This window comes from Carya illinoinensis, chromosome 5 (genome assembly GCF_018687715.1).
Source record: "Carya illinoinensis cultivar Pawnee chromosome 5, C.illinoinensisPawnee_v1, whole genome shotgun sequence".
NCBI classification, from domain to species: Eukaryota; Viridiplantae; Streptophyta; class Magnoliopsida; order Fagales; family Juglandaceae; genus Carya; species Carya illinoinensis.
In genome coordinates, this window is record NC_056756.1 from 20,244,885 (window position 1) to 20,267,529 (window position 22,645).

At 37.9% G+C, this 22,645-nt stretch overlaps 4 protein-coding genes across 4 annotated transcripts; 3 read left to right on the plus strand and 1 right to left on the minus strand.

Moving 5' to 3' along the window:
* The first annotated feature begins 410 nt into the window (after positions 1-410).
* LOC122310702 (U-box domain-containing protein 19) lies at positions 411-2,894 on the plus strand. The gene has a single exon (XM_043124811.1). It carries the CDS (start codon positions 535-537, stop codon positions 2,617-2,619), a length of 2,085 nt encoding a protein of 694 aa, XP_042980745.1. The 5' UTR covers positions 411-534; the 3' UTR covers positions 2,620-2,894.
* A 1,939-nt stretch (positions 2,895-4,833) lies between these two features.
* LOC122310181 lies at positions 4,834-6,050 on the minus strand. Its single transcript, XM_043124057.1, has 4 exons — positions 5,525-6,050; positions 5,350-5,394; positions 5,117-5,263; positions 4,834-5,022 (listed from the first exon to the last, which is right to left on the minus strand). The coding sequence occupies exons 1-4, from the start codon at positions 6,048-6,050 to the stop codon at positions 4,841-4,843; spliced, it is 900 nt and encodes a 299-aa protein (XP_042979991.1). The 3' UTR covers positions 4,834-4,840.
* Positions 6,051-12,380: 6,330 nt separating this feature from the next.
* Positions 12,381-14,263, plus strand: LOC122311698 (equilibrative nucleotide transporter 1-like). The gene is made up of 2 exons (XM_043126335.1): positions 12,381-13,128; positions 13,405-14,263. Exons 1-2 carry the CDS (start codon positions 12,576-12,578, stop codon positions 14,133-14,135), a joined length of 1,284 nt encoding a protein of 427 aa, XP_042982269.1. The 5' UTR covers positions 12,381-12,575; the 3' UTR covers positions 14,136-14,263.
* Positions 14,264-17,942: 3,679 nt separating this feature from the next.
* LOC122310182 lies at positions 17,943-21,597 on the plus strand. Its single transcript, XM_043124058.1, has 3 exons — positions 17,943-20,452; positions 20,594-20,681; positions 20,797-21,597. Exons 1-3 carry the CDS (start codon positions 17,943-17,945, stop codon positions 21,595-21,597), a joined length of 3,399 nt encoding a protein of 1,132 aa, XP_042979992.1.
* The last annotated feature ends 1,048 nt before the right edge of the window (positions 21,598-22,645 follow it).

The following is a 22,645-nucleotide window of genomic DNA, read 5'->3' on the forward strand; positions in this document are numbered from 1 at the left end:
AGATAAAGATATATTGGACTAATGGGAAAGACACACATGCATGCACTCTATTTTCTTGCTTCGTACAAACTCGACTTTTTCCCATGATTTGACCGACACACCCTCCCCCCTTTGAAAAAATTTGTTGCCAATTATGACACGTGGCATCGAACTCACTGTCGGCTACCTCTTCTCATGTACCTTCACCTGCACGTGCCCCTTCCTTAGTCCAATCCCTACGTGTCGCCCTCTCATTAATCCACGCCCCCTCCCCTATGAAACTCTCTACGAAGCCGCTTTGCCCCCATTCTACAACCCACGTGTCCACTACGCGTCCAAATCTATCGTCAGATCTTTCGCAGCCGCCAATATCCTCCAGTCTGCCGACGCGTGTCATCTCATTCTCCATCCATATATATCCACCTCTAACCGCCATATCAAAAACCCAACAAACGCACGCTTCCAAACGAAACTTGTAAGACGAGATCAAAAAAGAAAAACAAATTCCAAATCTTTCTTCAATCTCTTTCTTCGAGCAGATTCTTTCTTTGTTCGATGACCCGCATATCTAAGGGGTCCGATCGCCGGATTCTTACGTCTCCGGCTGTTCATCCCTGTCAGGCTATAGCTCCGGCGACTCTCCTCAATTCGTTAATTGATCTTGCGCACACCATTTCCGATTATCGATGCAGGTTCTTCGCCAGCAATAAGCGAAACATGAGCCATTCGATCCACCAAATGGGAGTCCTACGGGTTTTTCTCGAGGAGGCCCGAAACGCGCATCCTGCTCTTCCGGATTCTGTGGTCCTGGGTTTCTCGGAGCTCCACCTGAACTTCCAGAAGCTTCAGTACCTGTTGGAGGACTGTACGCGCGAAGGCGCTCGGCTGTGTATTCTAATGAAGTCGGAGAGCGTGGCGAACCAGTATCGGGTCCTGACCCGAGCGATCTCAGTAGCTCTAGATGTTCTTCCATTGGACGAGATAGAGGTCTCGGTCGAAGTCAAGGAGCACGTTGAGTTGGTAATAAAGCAAGCACGAAAATCAAGGTTCGAGGTTGAGCCGGACGATAAAGCTGCCTTGAGCTGTGTATTCTCGGTTCTGAGTCTATTCGAGAATGGGATTGTTCCGGATAGCAGTGACTTGAATCGGGTTGTTACTTATCTGGGAATTAGAAGCTGGAGCGAGTGTCATAAGGAGGTTAAGTTCTTGGAATCTGAAATTGCATTGGAGTCAGTGAAGGAGGAAAAGAGAGAGGTAGGATTTTTAAATAGTCTAATGGGGTTCATGTGCTACTGCCGGTGTGTTTTGTTCGATGTGGTTGATAGCCAACCCTCCGACTGTAGAACCGGAAGAAGTAGGAGCGAGGTGATGCTGCCCAATTGTCTTAACCCGGACGATTTTCGGTGTCCGATCTCTCTCGAGTTTATGGTCGATCCGGTGACGGTATCGACGGGGCACACCTACGATCGCTCTTCAATTCTCAAATGGTTCAAGGCGGGGAATAAGACCTGTCCAAAAACAGGTCAGAAGCTAGCCAATACAGAATTGGTTCCGAACTTGGCACTACTGAAGCTGATTCAGCAGTACTGCTTCGAAAATGGTATTCCAATTGCTGAATCGGGTTGCAGGACTCGGGACACGGGAAGGGCAGTTTCGGTTTCAGCGGGGAGTTTGGCGGCCGAGAGAGCAATCAAAATGGTTGCCACCTTCCTCGCTAGTAGGCTTGAACATGGGATAAGGGAGGAGGAAATGGACGGAAACAAGGCTGCATATGAGGTCCGGGTTCTATCGAAAACAAGCGCTTATAACCGGTCTTGTTTGGTGGAAGCCGGTGGCATACCTCATCTATTGATGCTGTTGTCGTCCTCGAAACGGTCCTCGACCCAGGAGAATTCTATGGCGGCACTGTTGAACCTTTCGAAGCATCCGAAAAGCAAAGCTATTATTGTTGAAAATGGGGGATTGGAAGTGGTTGTAGGCATACTAAACAAGGGACTGAACCTACAAGCTAGGCAGCACGCTGCTGGTACTCTCTTTTACGTTGCTTCAATCGAGGAGTACCGGGTGTTGATTGGGGAAACTCCGGAGGCAATTCCGGGTTTGATAACGCTGATTAAAGATGGAACCGATCGAGGGAAAAAGAACGCACTGGTTGCGATCTTTGGGCTTCTTATGCACCCTGAAAATCATTCCAGGGTGCTTGTTGCTGAGGCGATACCTGCGCTGGTCAATCTTTTGGAGTCTTCCAGTGATAGAGAAGATCTTGTCGTGGATTCCCTAGCAATACTCGAAACTCTGGCAGAGAAACCTGAAGGAACAATAGCAATTATGTATCTTGGCGGAGCCTTGCAGTCGATCCTGGAGGTTCTTAATTCCTCTTCTGCTTCAAGGGCAAGCAAGGAGAACAGTGTGTCTTTGTTGCTGGCTCTGTGCAGAAACGGTGGGGCAGATGTGGTTGCTCTTTTGGTAAAGAGCCCTGGTCTCATGGGATCATTGTATTCCCTACTCAGCGAAGGCACATCTCGAGGAAGCAAGAAAGCCAGCACTCTCATCAGGGTCCTCCATACTTTTTTCGAAAGGAGACCCTCTGGCTCAACGAGTCCCATTCTTCCGCAAGAACAATTAGTTCACGCAGGGTAAACAAATTCCTTTTTTTCTTTTCCTTTTCAGTTACCTAGAGAAAACCCTACTTATTCGGGGTGTTCTTTCATCATTCTTTATAGGCTTCTGTAATCTGTAAATACATTCTCCTTTGTAACTGTGAGTGAGTGCTTTTCTTTCCGGTTTGGTCATATGCTATTAGCTCGGCTTTTAAAGGGCTAATGACCTTATGATATGTGTATTTTTTAATAAAACTTGGTACAAAAGTAATGTTGTATAGTTGGAACAATAATATTGTGTTCTGTTTTTGTGAATATTATTCAATATTCGCTTCAGTCTCTTATTAATTCACTATTATTTGCAATCTGAACAAGTTTTTTTGGTAAGGCTAAACAAAAAAACAAAACTCGAGACAATTAAATGCATAACTACAGTATTGGACGAGATGTAAGTAACTTGACTTGCTTTGAGATTTCGAGTGCCTCTTCAAATCCTGAAGCCGCTTGCTCTATTGATGGTCTTTGCTGCTTAAGCCCTGTGCACGACAATGCTAGCTTCAGTATAAGCCCAAAGGCTTCCTCTGAGTACTCCCCATTAAGCTTGGGATCAGCAAATTCTGTTATGTCACCACCTCTTGTGAGGGATCTAGCCTGCGAACCAAAGACATGCAAATGGTTTAGTGGTTGGAAGAACAAGGGCAAAGGTTTTGAGTGGTCAAGAGCAACATCAATTGTTACTCTATGACTATCCGGGAGGACAAACAGTGCTCAGTGACGATGACCCGTCTTCTGACCAGTCAAAAAGATTTGGAAATCTAAGTTTTGATAGAATGTTGTTTCTCACCATTTTATAGAGGCATTGGTCTGGTTAAATCTAGACTAATGACCCTCTTCCCTGAGAGAAGCTGCAGTGGCACTATCCCAAAACTGTAAACATCACCTGAAGCATTTACATGGTGGTTTTTACGGTATTCAGGATCGACGTAACCGAATGTACCTCTCACTTCTGAGCTCACATGGGACTGATCCACGCCCATAACTTTAGATAACCCAAAATCTGAGAGTCTTGCTTCATAGTTACCATTGAGGAGAATGTTCGCTGGCTGCCAATACAGCATATGACGAGAACATTTTAAGCAAATGAATCGGGAATGGGAGGTGTCAACAGAGATTCCAATCGACTAAATCTACCTTGATATCACGGTGAACAATGCAGCCTTCTGGATAAGTGTGGAGAAACCAGAGACCCCTAGCACCATCAATTGCGATCTCAACTCTTTGCATCCATGAGAGGACCTTTGTTTTACCTGCAGTTTTCATCAGTTCCACTGCTTGGCTACTTATGTATTGAGAATAACAAGGGATAATGATTCTATTGATGCAATATATTAACGTACCAAATAGCCACTCTGAGAGGTTCCCATTGTGGCACAGCTCATAAACTAGGAAGCATTCATCTTCATTCTCACAACAGCCGAGCAATGCTACAAGGTTTGGATGTCTGACATGAGAAAGGCTTGTGAATTCCCGAACGAATGTATCCATATACCCGTCATTGATTGTGTGCTTGACTGCTACATGCTGACCGTTTGAGAGAATGCCTTTGTATACTTTTCCTGGTATAAAACAGAGTTATATCAAAATCGAATCTTGTAGAATAGAGAGAGATTCTCTCTTCACGTTTCTTGTGTTGTTTCCCAATCTGTGTTCACCTATGGTTTGAATCTTCTAGAATAGAGAGAGATTCTCTCCTCATGCTCCTTGTGTTGTTTTCTAATCCGTGTTCACCTATGGTTTGTTTGCATTTGCACCGTGGACCTTATAAATGCACAAGTCAGGACCAGAGGACTAAACTGCTATTTTTCATTTCACGGTTATTTGTTTTTCCTTTGCATTGTTGGAATTGTGAATCATGCCTGTCTGGCTTCCAGTCAAGGATTTCGCAAGTAAATTAGGAGATTTCTGGTAATTGATACCGATTTCACGGATTCTTTTGGATCCTTGAATCCCCCCAATTCCCACCAAGACTTGTGGTGATGCAGCACTCTTGCATGAGATGATTGAATATCAATATGCACAGCAGCACATGAACACATGCATGACAGATGCATGCACATGCGCGCACACTTGGCAATGTCATCCTGCCTCGTTGATAATACACTAGACACTGGAACATTTAACAGGTTCCCTTCTATACTGTTAGGTACTTTTTTTTCAGTCTCTTAACCTCTCCCTTCCCAATAACATTCTCTCTTCCAAAACTACCTTTTCATCAGTTTATCATGAATAAAAAAGAGACCCAGATACACAAGCAAAGATAACTTCTCACCAGCTATGCCTTGGCCAATAAAATTTGATGCATATAGATTGTTTGTTGCTGAATAAATTTCCTTAACAGGCAACTTCAGACAGGCGAACTCCTCAGAGAGTGAATCATTTGATGCTGCCAAGTAAAGCAAGATGGTCGTGAACTCTTATCCCAGAAAGAGAAAAAAAGGAGAAGAAAACGCAAGGTGAACAATTTGTAGATGCCATACATTTCAAGTGAATTGTCATCGAGCTTGGGGATGCACAATCTTTTCCTGTTGCGAAACTTTCTCTAGTCCTGAGTCTGAACCAGGTGAATGTTGCTATGAGAACTATTATTGTGATTCCCACTATGCGAACTACTAGGATTGAGAGACCTGTTTATCAGTATGAAAATGATCTGATATTAATGAATTCCACAGAAACTCAAAGTCAAATCGGGCAATTGTCAATGGGGAGTCACCTATGCTGGACTTGATACCACTGCTAGCCGTGCCTTCCTCTCCATCTGCAGAAGAAAAGACCGAGATTAGGTGGACTTGAGCAAGAAGGGTGTGACAATACATTGATGGTTCTTTAATGAATTGGGAAAGAGAAAGGAAAAAGAGTTTTAGGCATCAATTTTCGAACCACTTCACCTATGGAAACATGCTGCCCTCCAAGGCAATCATAAGTGGCTTTGACCCATTTCTCATCATCTATCCTACTGCTTGTCAATGTTACCAAAACTTCAAACCTGCAAACATCGGCGTCAACCTTCATTGATTCTCTTCCATTATCTGATGCTGAGCCTATTTCTTTCCACCTTCTAAAACATTCGCTGCAAGCCTGGCCAGATTTTCCATCCAAATCCAAACCTTCACAGCCTTCACCTAAAATTTTCAACCTATTTTGCAGCTTAATATTTACATCTTTGACCTCATAGTCAGAGCACCCACCGGCTCCACTAGTTAGCTTTTCAATGCCGCAGCCCGTAATATTTGCATCTATACCCTTCATCGAACCTAAGCAGTTACCCTGCTCTGTAAAATTTAAATATATCTGTCCGGTTTGGTTGGCTAGCCTCCCTAATGCATGCAGGTACTCATCAAAAACTGCCCCACAACTGTTGTTGATGAACCCACCCCAATTGCTTGCTTCACCCTTTGAGCCATTCAGAGACATTGAGGATTGAATATTGAGGATGCAATCAGTCTCTGAAGTTTGAGAAAACTCAAAATTTACGGTAATGATCAAAAGAAGAAAAACTAATACGGAGGAGTGTGGCTTTCGAGGATTGGTTTGATGAGAAAAAGGGACACCCAAACTGTGCTTAGCCACGGATGGTGTTCTTTAAGAACTATCGAGCGAAGGATTATGAAACAAAAAACTGCATTACGATAATTATGCAACCTTTGGCATTAGATCATGGCCACTGATAATAAATGGATTGGATATATTAGTCATGCTTCAATTGAGATGAACGGGAAATCCTATCTTTATAAAGAAAGGATATCCAAAAGTTCAGTATATATTGGTTATTGCAAACTCGAAAGCTTTGAGAATGAAGAAAAGGGTTAATGAATAAGGTTACCTTTTTTCTTCGAGTATTAAGTATGGATTAGAAATATCAATTTCCTCACAGTGACTCAGAACAACGAGACCTATTGTAATGAGCTTTGGAAATCTAATATACATTGGGAGAGAGAGAGAGTTCCTAGTGAGTTATTTAAGCTTGAGGTGTACAGGAGGTAAATGGCATTACGGCATAAAACATCACGTCTTCTATCTAATGCAGGGGAAGTTCAGCTCGAGATGTGCACAGGAGCCAAATGGCAATGCCAAGGTCATATATCTTCTCTGTAGTGTGCGGGGTAAAAGTATTTGGAGTGCTAGACATTGATGTCTTTTGTCATGGCTTAATGCTCATGCAGGCTAATCTGGTCAATGCATGATCTGAAGTAGACTCAGTAATTAATGAATTTGTCGATATGTCTTTTTGGTCGTCATTGTCACATTTGCTTAAAGAAATTATGAAGATTGCCGAACATGCAATTTTATATGAACAAGAGCACAAGTGTCAGTTTACGGTCGAGTAATGCTCAAAAGCAAGGGACAAACAGTTAAGATGAACGCAAACGTTATTACTTTCTGCTACTTGCTTTGATTATCACGTTATTTATTGCTTGGTGGGTCCGCTCCTCGTCATGGACCTGGTCTGTATGCATGGAAATATTTCATATGTTTTCTCCGTAGTCAGGTTTTTCCAAGCAGTCATTGTTAGTGTTGGGCTTTATTATTCCTCTCCAACTACACTTACATGGTATCAATTTGGTCTCTATTCGATGATCTGCACTTTGAATCCACGCTTTGTCTCGAGCTTCGACCTATATACGTATTGTCTTGCAGTCCAGTCCATGTTGTGCTTGCTGGTGTCTATTCTTTTCATTCTCTCTCCAATCATTTTTGAGTATGCTATACATAAACAGTGCACAATCATTTTAAATAAGAGAGATTTATTATTAAAAAATTAATTTTTTATGTAGATTCTATATTTATTCACTTTTTATAAAAAAAATTACACAACACTTACATACTTTACAATTACAAATATCATTTCTTGTAATTTTTTAGAATTAGACATAGCTTCAAAACATCACTATGAGTTTAGAAATCTTTTTTTCAAGCATTGGTCGATCCATGAAATTGAAATTCAATAATGCAAGAGGAAAGGTAGAATGCCCCCAAACAAGAACTTCAATGCAATCATTACAATGCATTAAAAGAAACAAAAAAGGCAATAGACCAAAAGTTTGGGCTCTTGTTCGTTTCTAAACCAAGGGGAGACCTTCAAAGGAGACGGTTTGCCTACATCCAAACAGTGGACAAGTTACAGTGTTGGAGCCACAATAGAACTAGCTGCATTGTAGTTAATTGTTGTGACGCATTTAATAGAGTTTTCCATATTTACAACCTTTAGATTCACATTGATGGAAGGTGGAGCACGGTAAGATAGCTGGAATAAAATGAATCGTATATATAGCTACTATCCAATGTCGCTTGCGGCGGAAACAACTCTTGGGACTCCTGCGGTAGCGTGGGAGGGTTGGGCGGGGATGATCTTTTAGATCTAAAGAAAGGAGTCATGTGGTGCAAGTTGCAACACATGTATTTGTAGAAAAGAGTGGAGCGTGAGACTCATGCCGTGAGCCATCCGCGTTGGTCTTTTGGCTGCAACGTTAGATGTTTTAAAATATTGTCGGCAAAAAAATATGATGGTGGGAGACATGTAGACCGAAGATTTCTGAAAAAGTGATACATCTATCGTATACTTTCCTATCAAGATTTCAACAACTAGAAAAATCATTTATTTTACAAGCAACAAGTTCTAAAGAAGAAAAATTAATGTACATATTTAGGAGCCCTCTCAACATAAGTATAAAGGACACGTCCCACTACCGATTGTGATCATTAATCTGTAAGTCATGTACAGGTGGTATTAGGTGCCTATGCAACTTCAATACCTAAATCAGTAACAAATGATAGATAATAACTTAATAATGTAATTAAATGATTGAAAATTATCTGTTATCTATATATATAAGTGCAGAGGTCCATAGAATCAATATTATAAATAGATTAGTTTCACGCAGTACATAACTGTGAGACTTATCCCTAAACTATTGGAATTATCTGGCCGCTATATTGTGAATATCTATTAGAAATATTTTCTCAATCCTATTAACTAACACAACCAGATGGCCTCTCTAGATGACTATTGGTTACACGTAGTGGGCCATGGTGGACCTTATAGTATTGATTTAGGGCCATGCCGATATTGAATCCCTCAACAAGTAAACTTATTGTTAGAATTCTTGAGTATCAGTTGCTAAAGGTAAAGAAAAGACTAGTGGGTTAGAGGGTTGCATGCTTGTCTAGTGGTGGAAGACATACATTTTGAAAAAATCTAGTTATAAGTATAACTATATATTAATATGTGTATTAATCTAATGTGATTGGTTAAAAAGTAAATTTTATTAAAAATAGTGTTAATTTACGTTTTGAATATGAAAGAATCAGTATTGATACGTAGATTAGTATGCGACTTTACTTGTATGTAATAAAACTCTTACACTTATACAACATGTCATCTCAGTTTTGAATGTCCGGAAGAGTTATGAAAGAGTTTTCTACTTATTCGACAAATTTATTTTTATTTTTATTTTTATTTTTTATTTTTACAAGAATGGGGTCTTGGTCTATGCGATTTCTGAGAAATGAAGAAAGCTCTTATGGTACGAGGATTACCAATGGTCTTGGTCATTCTTTAAAGACAAATATCTTTACATGTTTATTGTTTACTTGTTTTTACCCTCCTCATCTCAGCAAGATTCTGGCATAGTAAAAGTAATTAAACCATTAAAATTCGAGGTCATCCGAGGTACAAGATGGTTGACTCAACGCACGACCCAAAGCATCCTCTGCCACGTGGTTGGATGGACTAACATTTGGCTTCCTTAAACTAAGTATCGTATACCATAATTATCTTAAATTTAAAATTCTCATTTTATCGTTATAATTTTTTTAAATTTTTACATAAAATATAATAAATAATTTAATTTTTTTAAATCTTAATTTAATTTTTTTAAATTTTAAAATAATAATAATACTAAAAAATAAAATTTTAAATTTTCATCTCAAATTCAAAATTTTTATCTCTATCCTAAAACTTGCCCCAACTTCATTTGTTAGCCATTCAAGTTGCTAGGGCTGACAATATGTTACACGACCCGTTAATCAAACACGAACACGACACGATAATAGCGGGTTAGGATTTAGTCTTAACGAGTTTGGGTCAAAACGGGTTGACCCGTTAATACACGATTACTTAACGAGTTGATAACGGGTCAACCCGTTTGGACACGTTATAACCCGTTATGAAACGTTAAGAAAATTAAAGTTACAATTATACCTTTTATATCTAAAAGTAAAATGATTAGAATTTTAATTTCGATATTTTTATTATTTAGATTGTAATTTTAGACTTGTAGTTAGTTTTACAATTTTTGTAAATATTGTGATTTTAACATTTATATAAAATTATGATAAATTTAATTAGGTAAAACGGGTTAATTTCGGACATATTCAACTAATTTATATAAAACAGTTTGAAACGGGTCGTATTGTGTCTATTAACCTATTTTGTAATATTTACTAATGAGTCAAAACAGATTGACACGACACGACCCGTTATGTTAATAGGTCGTGTTAAGGTTTGAAATTTTGACACGATAAGCTTAACAAGTTGGGTTAGAGTTGACTTATAGAATATAATATACATACTTTAACACGATACGAACACGATCCGTTGACACGATTTGACACTGTACTGATTCAACCACACGTGTTAATTGCTACGAACCATATGTGGAGACAGTTAGAGCATTAGTAGTGGGCTCAACAAAGTTAAATTATAGCAAAAAAATAGCTAAAATGTGAAATAAAGTACTACAATGAGCTTAATAAATGTACAGTAAATTTGGTAATCAATCATTTCGCTGGCTAAATTTTTTGAGGTAAAGAGACTAACTAAATATTATTTTTAGAGTAAAATATTACTTCTCAGCTGCAGCATCGAATGAGATCAACTCCCGCACACCGGACGGAGTCTCTTTGAATGCGATTTCTTATGCAATTTCTTATTACTTCCTAGCTGTAGTAAAATATTATTTTTTATATGATTTCTAGAATCAGTTTTGGTACCGGACAGAATTTTTTTAGATTCATCTCTGTTTGAACTCTATTTTTTTTTTGAATTCTCAACCTTTGATTGAATTTAATAAAATCAAAGATGATGAACTACTTCAGAATGTGTTTTTTTACTGTAGAAGTTGAGAATTTCTAGTGATGTATTGTACTGAAACTAAATATATAAAATTATAGAAATTGGAGTTCAAAATTAATATTTTAATATAATAATAAAAAATTTATTAAACTTATTATTTAGTGTTGTAAAAAATGATTAATTAAAATTTATAAAAATGAACTTTTTAATTAAATTTTAGTTAAAATTTGTTAAAGTCTACCGCCAGTACTCTTAGGTGCAACTACATACCCCGCCATCCTCACTTTTAGGCAATGACTTTTCGACGCTCCCGAGGTTGCTTTGTTCAACCTGTCGTATCAACCCTTACAACAACCTTCCTGCCAAGAAAAATCAAAGATCCATTTCATCCTCACAAAATATCTAAATGTCGCTTCACAATTACCATAGCCATTGAGAGTGATAATTTAGAGGGACATTTTATAAAAATAAATATATAAATTGATATAATTTAATATAATATATTAAAATTATTTTATAATAAAAATAATTTTATAATTTAATATATTATATCAAATTAAATCACTTGTAAAATTACTTTTATAAGAATTTTTTTAACTAAAACATTTATCTTTTTATTATGCAAAAAGGGAGATGGATAACACCTATATTCTCAAGTTTTTTTTTCTTTTTTTTGTTATTTAGTTATAAAAGACTCACCACTAGTATATCATCAGTGTATAATTATATAATAAAATATTATTGTTGACTATTACTTTAGTTTTGATGTATTGAATTTAAAAAAAAATAATTTTTATTATAAAATTGTAAAATAACTTCTTGTTTATAACTTTAAAAATATGAAAGTTATAATTAACAAGTACTATATTATAATATGGTTTTAATTATTTGTGTTTTTAATAATAATTGTGATAATGATATATTTATAATTATTTATTTAAATAATATATATGGAGCGACATAAAATCTATTGTACCACTATGAACACGTGAAAAAATTAATATTAACATTAATTAGTTCAAAAAAGAATTACGTCTCTCGAATAGGGGTGTTAATAAGTTATACGATCCGTTAACCTAACACAAACATGACACAATAATAGAGGATTAGAGTTTAGTTTTAATAAGTTTGGGTCAAAACGGATTGACCCGTTAAGACATAATTTCTTAATAGGTTGGTAACAGATCAATCCATTTTGATCCGTTTTGATCCGTTATAATCTGTTATGATACGTTAAAAAAGTTAAAATTACAATTATACCTTTATACCTAAAAATAAAATTTAGAATTTTAATTTCGGTATTTTTATTGTTTGGATTGTAATTTTAGACTTGTAGTTAGCTTTATCATTTTTATAAATATTGTGATTTTAAAATCTATATAAAATTATGTTAAATTTAATCATATCAAATTGGTTAATTTCGGATCTATTCAACTCATTTAGATAAAATAGTTTAAAACGAACCTTATTATGTCATGTTAACCTATTTTGTAATATTTACTAATAGATCAAAACGGATTGACATAACACGACCCGTTAACAAATGAGTTGTATTAAGATTTAAGATTTTGACACGATAAACTTAACGGATCAAGTTAGGATTGAGTTATATAATATAATATATATACTTTTGACAAGATACGAATACCATCGTTGACACGATTTCACACCCTACTCTCGAGGCTTGAGGAGCAATAACTCGTGACGCCGTCCATGCGCATGCTATGCTTTGGTTGAATTATTAGGTGTTGGCAGTATCAACCAAAGCAACCAGATATCCAGTTGCAGCAGCAAGATCCAGTGGGAAGATCGAACGTACCCCTGGTCCCGCGAGATTCAAAGATCGACGTCATTTTGGATCTCCGATGAGTTTCACTGGCAAAGTCACCGATGGCGATTCCGAATCTATCCTCCTCCTATCCTCCGATGCCCCGGCTACCGCCACCAACATAGCCACAACCACCACGGCCACCAAAGACGCATTCCACTTGGCCTATATAATATACTTCACCCTTGGCTGCGGCTACCTTCTCCCATGGAACGCCTTCATCACCGCCGTCGATTACTTCTCCTACCTGTACTCGGACGCCAGTATTGACCGCATCTTCGCCGTGGCCTTCAAGCTCGTCAGCCTCTTCAGCCTCCTCCTCATCATCCTCTACGCCCACAAGTCTGACGCCTTTGTTCGGATAAACCTCGGCTTCGGCCTTTCCGTCCTTGGCCTGCTCGTCATCCCCGTAATGGACGTTGCCTACATCAAGGGCCAGGTCGGGTTGTACGACAGCTTCTACGTCACTGTCGGGGCGGTAGCGCTCTGTGGTCTGGCCCATGCGTTGGTCCATGGTGGGGTCGTTGGTGCCGCCGGTGAGTTGCCCGAGCACTACATGCAGGCTGTTGTTGCCGGTTCATCCTTCTCAGGTGGTGATACATTCTTTTTACTACTAATTTCAATTTCTTCTGTTATCAAAAGGAAAACGAAATATGCTATTTTTTTATTATTATTTATTTATATAAATATGTTTTTCTTAGAACCCTTTTATGACAATTTACACTGGTCAAGAGTCTTGCATGGTCTCCAAGGGTTTCAAGCAGAGTAGTCTGTGCTATTTATAACGGTTAAACTTAAGGAGATGTTCAGGCAATTTCGTATGAGAAAGTTTAGTTACACAGCTTTTGCAAATTGTTGATTGCCAGGGGTCCTTGTTTCTTTTCTGCGGATCATAACCAAAGCTATATACTCACAAGATTCAAATGGCCTGAGAAGCAGCGCAAACCTCTATTTTGCTGTTAGTATCGTGGTTATGGTAATATGCATTGGTTTTCACAATGTAGCTCACAGACTTCCAGTTATTAAGTACTACAATGAGTTGAAAGTTCAGGCTGTAAATGAGGAGAAAGAAGAGAAGGGTCCCCTGACCGGGCTTGTATGGAATGCTACTTTATGGCACGTAGTAGGAATGGTCAAGTGGTATGGATTTGGCATTTTCCTCATTTATATTGTGACTTCGTCAATATTTCCGGGATATATCACAGAGGATGTGCACTCGCAAATTCTCAAGGATTGGTACTCGATTCTCCTCATCACTGGCGACATTGTGTTTGATCTGGTTGGAAAGTCTCTGACTGCAGTATATCTCCTTGAAAATGCAAAAGTCGCAATTTGGGGCTATGTTATAATATTGCTGTTTTTTCCTCTCTTTTTGGGGTGCTTGCATGGTCCCAAATTCTTCCGTACGGAGATTCCAGTGACGATTCTGACTTGTCTTTTGGGGCTAACTAATGGCTACTTGACAAGCGTGTTGATGATATTGGCTCCCAAAGTGGTCCAATTACAACATTCTGAGACTGCTGGGATTGTGATGGTATTGTTTTTATTTGTTGGTATGCTTATTGGTACAATTGTATCTTGGCTTTGGGTCCTTTGATTCTAAAGCAATTTGCATGGTATTAAAAGCAGCGAGACCTAGAACTACTATAATTCCCAGCTCCCGGCAATGGGAGTTGGAATTTGTTGTTGCCTTTGAGGTGGTTGGATTCTGTAATTAAGTTTAGAATATAAAATGTATTTATATAGTTTTATTTTTTTTAACTTTATATATGTCTCATTCTTTTTTTTTTTCAAATATCATTATTTTTAATAATTTATTTATTTATTTGTTTTTATCTTTATTTTTGTGTCTCAATTCAAGTTTATGATTTTTTTAATATACATTCATTTTATAAATCTTTAACTCTTCTATATATATACACACATATACAATATACACAATTATATATATATATATTAATTCTAAATATATATATATATATTAATTCTATTAGTTGTTATTATATATATAATATAATTAAATTCAAAATGATACATTAAAATAATACAAGTATCAAAATATTACGTTTCAAAACTTCCTCCAAAACGATGTTAAAAACTTTCCTCTAAACTCTCATTCTTTGGTCTACTAGTTGAGGAAACCCAAGTCCTTCGTATGGGAAAAACTTAAGGAAATGCGAAGTACAGTAGGAGGTGAGCAATAAAATATGATTCGATCTTTCTCATTTTTCTTGAATTTATGTTTTTAAAAAAATTATATTTATAAGTTGATATAGACTCATTGACAAAATACGATTTAATTTGTACATTAAATTATATTTAAACTTCTTTTACAGGCCATCAACAATGTGCAGAATATGATCATATTCACACCAGATTATTATTATTTTTTAAACTTGTGAGAACTTTCCTTACGTTCTTAAAGAGTTTTACTACGTACAAGTAAAGTCGTGTACTCACTATAACAGAATGTGGCTTTCCAGCCAAATTTTTTTCCAATGACAAAGATTATGCCGGAAATAGTAGTGTTTTACCTCTACTGACATCCCATTTCTGGCATGTCAACAATGTATCAGAATATGCAAATAATTCTGGCATTTTTTAAACTGTCTCAATAAATAATATTAGTAATGTGTTATTGTGGCGAGAATTGGGTTTTCCGCGACGAAAAACCTCTGCCACAGAATCATTTCATGCCTTTTTGTCTACTCTCTCTCCTCTGCCTTTTATCTCCCGCGGAAAGCTTTTCACTCCCGCGAAGGCCAAAGTCCAGCAAACTTGAATATGCCCTAGCCTATCGTCCAGCCACCACCAACTTCACCGCCGGCTACTCACGGCAACCATCTATTTTGTCCATAAATCCTTCCATCCGAGAACTCCTCCCGGATCGATTTCTATCGACATCCGGATCCAGTTGCCCCACTCAAGCCCCCTTATTCGATGGAAAAAATCGAACCACCTGAGGCCAACCAGATGTTCTCGGCCTCTCATCCAGTTGCTGAGTCTCACTAGTGAGGACGTAGTGGAGGGCATTAAGCAAAACCTATGCCCGAAAATCATTCAATAGACTGTCCATGACTCGGCTTCTGGGGCAAATCTAGGTAACAATTTCTTGTTATGTGAGTTCGTGTCCCCTGTTCGTCTTCCAATTTCGTGTTAAATTTGCCTAGATTTGCCTGATGAACATTGCTACTTTTCTGTAAGATCAGTTTTCCCGAAATCCATTGTTGATGCCAAATTTTCATTTACTGTCCCCAAATGAAAAACAGAGTCTGAACCATCATTGGAAAAAATTTCTGGGATTTCCGATCACTTTGTAATTGACAATATATAAATTATGAGAAAATTTGATTTTTTTCATGCTCCATTCACATCATCATTGTAACCTTTGAGTGCAATGTTTTCATTTGTGGTTTGAGATATGCTTTCATTCATGTGTACAACTACACCCACATCTTGCTAGGCTGTATTTAATTGACTTTGTTTTGCCTTTGGTACCCGATAGTTATAGGTTGGTATGTGATTAGTACCCTTCAACGCATTTTTCATGAGTACCTCTGATCTATTAATCTGCTTGCAAGTATTCCTCATTCGTGGTATGATCCCAACAATGAGGATTTGAGTTTCTCATATATAACTGTTTTAAATATTTAGTTGAGTGTTTTTTTAGAGATTTAACCTGGACTGATATGTGTATATAGAATACATTTATCTCATGTCATCATTCCAACGAGCAGGCCACAACACCTCTGTTGGTTAAAAAGCTCTAAGGTCAGTCCTAAAGAATCAGAAGGTGAAACCTTAATTCCATATCTAAATTCTGTTTTAATTCCTTTAGAGATAGTACATGAAAATCTCTTGATGCATCGCTTTTGGATTAAAAATTTCTTGCTTCTGCTTTGGATTTGCTGAACTTGTTGGTAGACATGGTTCGGTTTCATGCTCAATTGAAATTATTTTCTATTATGTTTTGGAACTCTACTAAATTTGAGGACAACTGTAGATACCCCTACTTCATATATATATACTTATCTATACTAAGTGTTTGAATATGAAGTTACTCGAGAAAAGCTAGGTGCATGTGTTTTGTCAATTACATACTGCTGGTTTATTTGTTATGCGAACTATTGTGTTTTAGAGGTTTTGGTCAAATGGGAACTTTAAACATCTTTGGGTTGCTGAATTCTTCTAAGTGTGGCAGGTTGGACTTAATCCCTATAGATTTGACAAAATATTTCATTTAGCCCACTTTGGATCAGATACTACAATAACCTATTATTAATTAACTATATGATTATGCACTTACAGTTTAAGATATTAATACATTAATAGAAATATTAGACTAAAGTAGATGAACCTTGATGGACTGTGGGGATTTAATACATCCAGATATTATGTTGGGTTGGGATTTGCCTGGAATTTTTAGAGTATTAACAATTTTGCCCTGTGTATCTATTGTTTTCTTGCATGTAGGCAGTTTAGTTGAATGAAATTGTTAAATGTTGGCTTTCCCCTACTTACTTTTATTGCTATTTTAAGTCTACTTTGGTTTGTACCCATTAACCAAATCACGTGAGAATAAGGTTTTGTATTAAAGGGTTCCTTGATGACTACAGTTTATGAATCATAGCTTCACAAGTTTATTGGGCATCAACTACGTGACCTACTCAATCTTCACCTACTCAAGCATATTCAACACTGTCAGAAAATGTTTTACTTTCCTTGGTTCACCGGAGTACCACATGAGACTCCCTGATATATATTATATTATGGTCCTTAATTTTCAGGAGGTAGGGACTTATGCTTAGCAGGTTTGGTGGTTTCGTACCTAGAATATTATCGGTTTGGCCACTCAGAACCTAGTCCCTTTTCTGTTATTATAGATAAGTATAACATTTTTTCCTTAGTTATGCACAGACTATTCAGTAGGTTATGAGAATTATCCTCAAGATATATCTTCAGCTCTACTCCAACAGAATAACATTTCCTAACAGGCTGAGAATACAAGCTTCTCAATGAGAGGAATACACTAGTAATGTCTACTGTACATAGGTTAACATATGGTATTTGTCACCCAATCCCCTGTTCGTTTTTCAAACTATTTTCAATGTGACAACATGTTCCCAATTCCTTATGCTTCTTCAGTAATGTACTGAAGGACTCGTAAGACCTCAAATGCATGTTACCATTGAGGTCCTACCACTTCTCTCTCTCTCTCTCTCTCTCTCTCTCTCTCTCTCTCTCTCTCTCGGAATGTGTGTACCCTGCACAGCTGTGTATATGTCACACAGCTTCTCTATAAATGCATCCTATTGGTTTAAATATCATTTTCCTGATTACTGGATTTCTATTACCAATATACACTGCTTAGCTTTCACACTATCTTTTCTCACGTCATGTTTAGATGGACAAGGCGTGGATGAGTATTGAAGATAGATTTATGTCTAACGAGTATGCAATGGGGGTTAGCCATTTCATGAATATGGCTAAGGAGCATGCACAAGGGGGCATTGACATTAGGTGTCCATGCCGTAGATGTCGTAACATGCTCTTCCAGCCAATAACCACAGTCGAGGAGCATTTATTTATTATAGGGATTGATCCTTCTTATAAGGATTGGATTTTTCACGGTGAAGAGGAAGTGTTGGATGTTAATTCTTCAGAAGAAGGTGATGATGCCAGTGGCAATGATGCCTATATTGATGATATGGATGAGCTGCTGGATGACATTCAGGCTGGAGCTTCTATGGATCAGTCCGGAGGTTCGCATATACCTGGTATTGATGGTGTCACACCTGGTGGTTCTTCAGCAACCTTTTCAGAATTGTTAGAAGATGCACGGAGTCCACTTTATCCATCATGCTCGACGTTTTCAAAGCTTTCTTTTATCGTAAAGTTGCTTCATATAAAGACTGTTGGTGGTTGGAGTGTTAAATCCTTTAACATGGTCATCAAGCTCCTGAAATCTGCATTTCCTAACGCTCTTCTCCCTGACTCATACAATGATGCATGCCGATTGGAACGTGGCCTGGGGTTTAATTACACAAAGATAGATGCTTGTTTGAATGATTGTGTCTTATTTTGGAAGGAACATTCTGATAAAGAGAAGTGCCCAAAATGCAACACTCCGAGATGGGTGTTAAGTAGTACTAAGCAAAAGAAAATTCCACACAAAGTGCTCAGACATTTCCCGTTGGTCCCAAGGCTGCAAAGACTATTTGTTTCTAATAAGACTGCCGGGGCAATGAGATGGCATTCTACTGAACGCGTCAACGATTATAATGTGATGAGGCACCCTGCAGATTCGAAGGTATGGAAAGATTTTGACGTGCAGTACCCTCAGTTTGCTTCAGATCCTCGTAATGTGAGAATTGGGTTAGCGAGTGATGGGTTTAATCCATTTAACAATATAGCTAAACCCTACAGTATATGGCCAGTGATTCTTGTAGCATATAACTTGCCCCCTTGGTTATGCATGAAAGATCCATACCTCATGCTTTCGTTGCTAATTCCTGGCCCAAAAGCACCAGGCAACGATATCGACGTGTATCTACGCCCTTTAATTGAAGAACTGAAGTTTCTATGGGAAGTGGGTGTCAATACATACGATGCATTTGCAGATCAATCGTTTCGATTACATGCAGCATTACTCTGGACCATTAATGACTTCCCAGCGTATGCTAATCTTTCTGGGTGGAGCACAAAGGGGAAATTGGCATGTCCTACGTGTAATGGTAGTACGAATTCATTGTGGCTGGTCCATGGGCGAAAGCACTACTACATGGGTCATCGGCGGTGGTTGTTGCCAGGGCACAGGTGGAGATCTAAAAAAGCTGAATTTAATGGTAGTACTGACCATCACCCAGCACCTATACATTTGTCGGGAGAGGCTATCTTGGAACAATTGAGAGAATTGCAAGATGTACAGTTTGGTAAGTTATCAAAAAAGAGGAAACGCACAGCCAATGAGTTGAATTGGACCAAAAAAAGTGTATTCTTTGATTTGCCTTATTGGAAATCCTTGGAATTGAGGCATAACCTAGATGTCATGCATATTGAGAAGAACATATGCGATAGTGTATTAGGAACTTTGATGGATATCGAGGGAAAAAGCAAGGACACAGCCAATGCCCATCGGGATTTGGCCAACCTAGGCATACGGAAAGAATTACACTTACAGCCAGAGGGCGATAGTTGTTCAATGAGACTGGCTTGTTACATGCTAAATAAAAAAGAGAAGAGATCTTTCTGCGAGTGGTTAGCAAGTGTTAAGTTCCCTGATGGTTTTGCCGTGAACATCGCCCGATGTGTTAATGTACGTGAATCAAAGATCTTAGGCATGAAAAGTCATGATTCTCATATTTTCATGCAACGATTACTGCCAGTGGTGATTAGTGGCTACTTAACCAGTGATGTACGGCAAGCTTTGACTGAGTTAAGTTCATTCTTCAAGAAATTGTGTGCACGAGCATTAAACATTGATGTTCTGCACCGCCTACAAACTGATATCTCTCTTATTCTTTGCAAGTTGGAAATGATATTCCCACCTGCATTCTTCGATATAATGGTGCATCTTGCTATTCACTTGCCACAAGAGGCATTGCTTGCGGGACCTGTCCAGTATAGGTGGATGTATCCTTTTGAACGGTATCTAGGGAAGTTCAAGCGTTATGTAAAAAATATGACAAGACCTGAAGGCTCAATTGCCGAGGCCTATATTCATGTTGAGTGCCTTACATTTTGTTCGATGTATCTCCATGACATTGAGACGACTTTTACTAGGGAAGAGCGAAATGTGGATGTCGGTCTAGACCATACACCGGGTAGTATGAGTGTATTTTTTCAAAAGGTGAGACCAATGGGTTCGTCCTCCACTGATAGATTGAATGATCAGCTATTTGCAAAAGCTGAGTGGTATGTACTTAACAATTGTCCTGAGATACAGCATTACCTAGAGTAAGTATGGCATGAGAACTTTTCAACCAGATACTCTGTTGTATTTTTCTTTTGAAACACATTGTAAACTAACTCTATCCAAATTTTCAATGTTCGTAGTCAGCACTATAACAAGATTAAAGAAGAGGACCCCAGCAATGTTGATCGTAGGCACCAGACTGAATTTGGGAAATGGTTCAAGAACCATGTAAGTTATGAATATATGTTGCTTGAACATATATACATTTCCGCTCAATAAATATAGATGTAAGTTATTGCAAAGTGGTATTTTATTAACCTATTGCCTCTATGGTTGTTAATAGATTCGAGAGTTGCGTATCTTGAATCCATATGAAGTTACAGATGAACTTTATGCTCTTGCTTGCGGACCAGATCCTTGGGTGGGATCATATAGTGGATGCATCATAAATGGAATTCGGTTTCACACAAAAGACCGTGAACAACATCGACGCAGCCAAAATAGTGGGGTGGTTGTTGCTAGGGTACATCAGTCGATGCCGGTTGATTTCTATGGTGTGTTGAAAGAGATCCTTGAATTACGCTACATGGGGTGGCATCTTGTGTACTTGTTTAAATGTGACTGGTGGGACGTTGGTGATCATAGACGCGGCATACGTGTAGGAGACCACCTTACAAGTGTGAATACATCAAGAAAGTGGTATCAGGATGAGCCTTTCACCCTTGCATCTCAGTGCTCACAAGTATTTTATTTAAAAGATGATAGTATGGTGGGGAATTGGCAAGTGGTACAAAAGATAACCAATAGGAATGTCTATGACATTCCACCCATCCAAACTGCATTGGATGATGGTGAGGACTCCTCTGAAGGTGATGCATTTCAAGAGGAAGAAGCTAGTACTGAAGATTTTCCGATCAATGAAAGTGATACTGGCTTGGGAAACACATTGCATCGGGAGAATGAAGAAGTAATTGTTGTTAATGAGGCAACTACGCTACCTCGTTCTACTCCCGACAATGCCGACCAAACTTTTATTGAAGATGATGTGGATGGTGACGACTATGGTGATCATCCCAATACTGACCATTATGAGTCTGAGAATGAGGACGACTCCCAATCGAATTCTGAAACAGATTCTGAATAATGTTTGGTCTAATTGCATGTACTTGTGAATTTCCCTATATATTTACTAATGTGGTGATGTAGAGTTACTTTTGAACTCGATTTATTATAGTAATTTGTACTGATCAGTAGGTAATTACTGGTTATGAGCGAAATGTAGGGGTAGAACAAGTATTTATGATTATATGAACAAGTAGGTTCAAACATTTGTACTCTTCAGTACATAACAGCATTACTGCATGCTGGAGGGTTTTGATCCATGTTTTAAGCATGTATAAATAGGTTTTAATTAAGACCAAAAACCCATCCTGATTATTGACCAAAATAGGGATATGCTCTGTTGTTGCTGTTGTATTTAATGACAACTGAAGTTTCAGACTGTTTAAGACGACTTCACTTTATCATTTGCTATGTAAGAAGCTATGAATATTCAATACCAATACCTTTCTGTAGGAGTACTTCAATAACCTGAGAAATGTTAAATTTTATGAATTGTTGTATGGTGCAAAATATATATAGGAGTATTTGTTTATGGATTGCTGTTTTTAGTTAGTAAACGTCCACAATGCATAGTATGAATTGAGAGTACTATATATATATGACTTGGATTGATGTAAATTTGTATGAATATAAAATGCAGCATGGCTACCTGTCATGGAGGAGTGATTTGCAGCCATGCAAGGCCTAATTTACTCTCATATGTATTAAAATTTTCTGTTAGTAGAAGCTATTATATATAGCTTCATTTGTGTGGCGGTGGAGCTCTTCCATACTTACCTTATAAGGCTGGGATTTGCATCATTCACAGTGTATTTGTGATATATTTACTGGTTATACATTGTACTTGTTGTTATAGTGTTAAATATTTTACTGGTTTTATATTAGGAGATAATTTATTGGCTACTGAAGTTTGGCTACTACAAGCTAAGTTTAGTTGGACACTTCAGTGAACTGTTGGTGATTGAGAGAGCAAGAGGAATGACTTTACAGGAAATTCAATCATTCTAGATGTCACGGTACGATTTGCAAAGATATTTGAGGCAATGTAAACAATGCACAGTAGCACTATC

What these genes read in the sequence shown, in the direction of transcription:
- LOC122310702 (XM_043124811.1), top strand. Translation starts at nt 535, where the DNA reads ATGACCCGCATATCTAAGGGGTCCGATCGCCGGATTCTTACGTCTCCG.
- LOC122310181 (XM_043124057.1), bottom strand. Translation starts at nt 6,050, where the DNA reads ATGTCTCTGAATGGCTCAAAGGGTGAAGCAAGCAATTGGGGTGGGTTC. An exon ending in AGGGCAGCATGTTTCCATAG is followed by an intron (nt 5,395 to 5,524) that starts GTGAAGTGGTTC and finishes TTTCTTCTGCAG; the next exon opens with ATGGAGAGGAAGGCACGGCT. An exon ending in GATGACAATTCACTTGAAAT is followed by an intron (nt 5,023 to 5,116) that starts GTATGGCATCTA and finishes TTTACTTGGCAG; the next exon opens with CATCAAATGATTCACTCTCT.
- LOC122311698 (XM_043126335.1), top strand. Translation starts at nt 12,576, where the DNA reads ATGAGTTTCACTGGCAAAGTCACCGATGGCGATTCCGAATCTATCCTC. An exon ending in TGCCGGTTCATCCTTCTCAG is followed by an intron (nt 13,129 to 13,404) that starts GTGGTGATACAT and finishes GTTGATTGCCAG; the next exon opens with GGGTCCTTGTTTCTTTTCTG.
- LOC122310182 (XM_043124058.1), top strand. Translation starts at nt 17,943, where the DNA reads ATGGACAAGGCGTGGATGAGTATTGAAGATAGATTTATGTCTAACGAG. An exon ending in CTATTTGCAAAAGCTGAGTG is followed by an intron (nt 20,453 to 20,593) that starts GTATGTACTTAA and finishes CAATGTTCGTAG; the next exon opens with TCAGCACTATAACAAGATTA. An exon ending in GGAAATGGTTCAAGAACCAT is followed by an intron (nt 20,682 to 20,796) that starts GTAAGTTATGAA and finishes GGTTGTTAATAG; the next exon opens with ATTCGAGAGTTGCGTATCTT.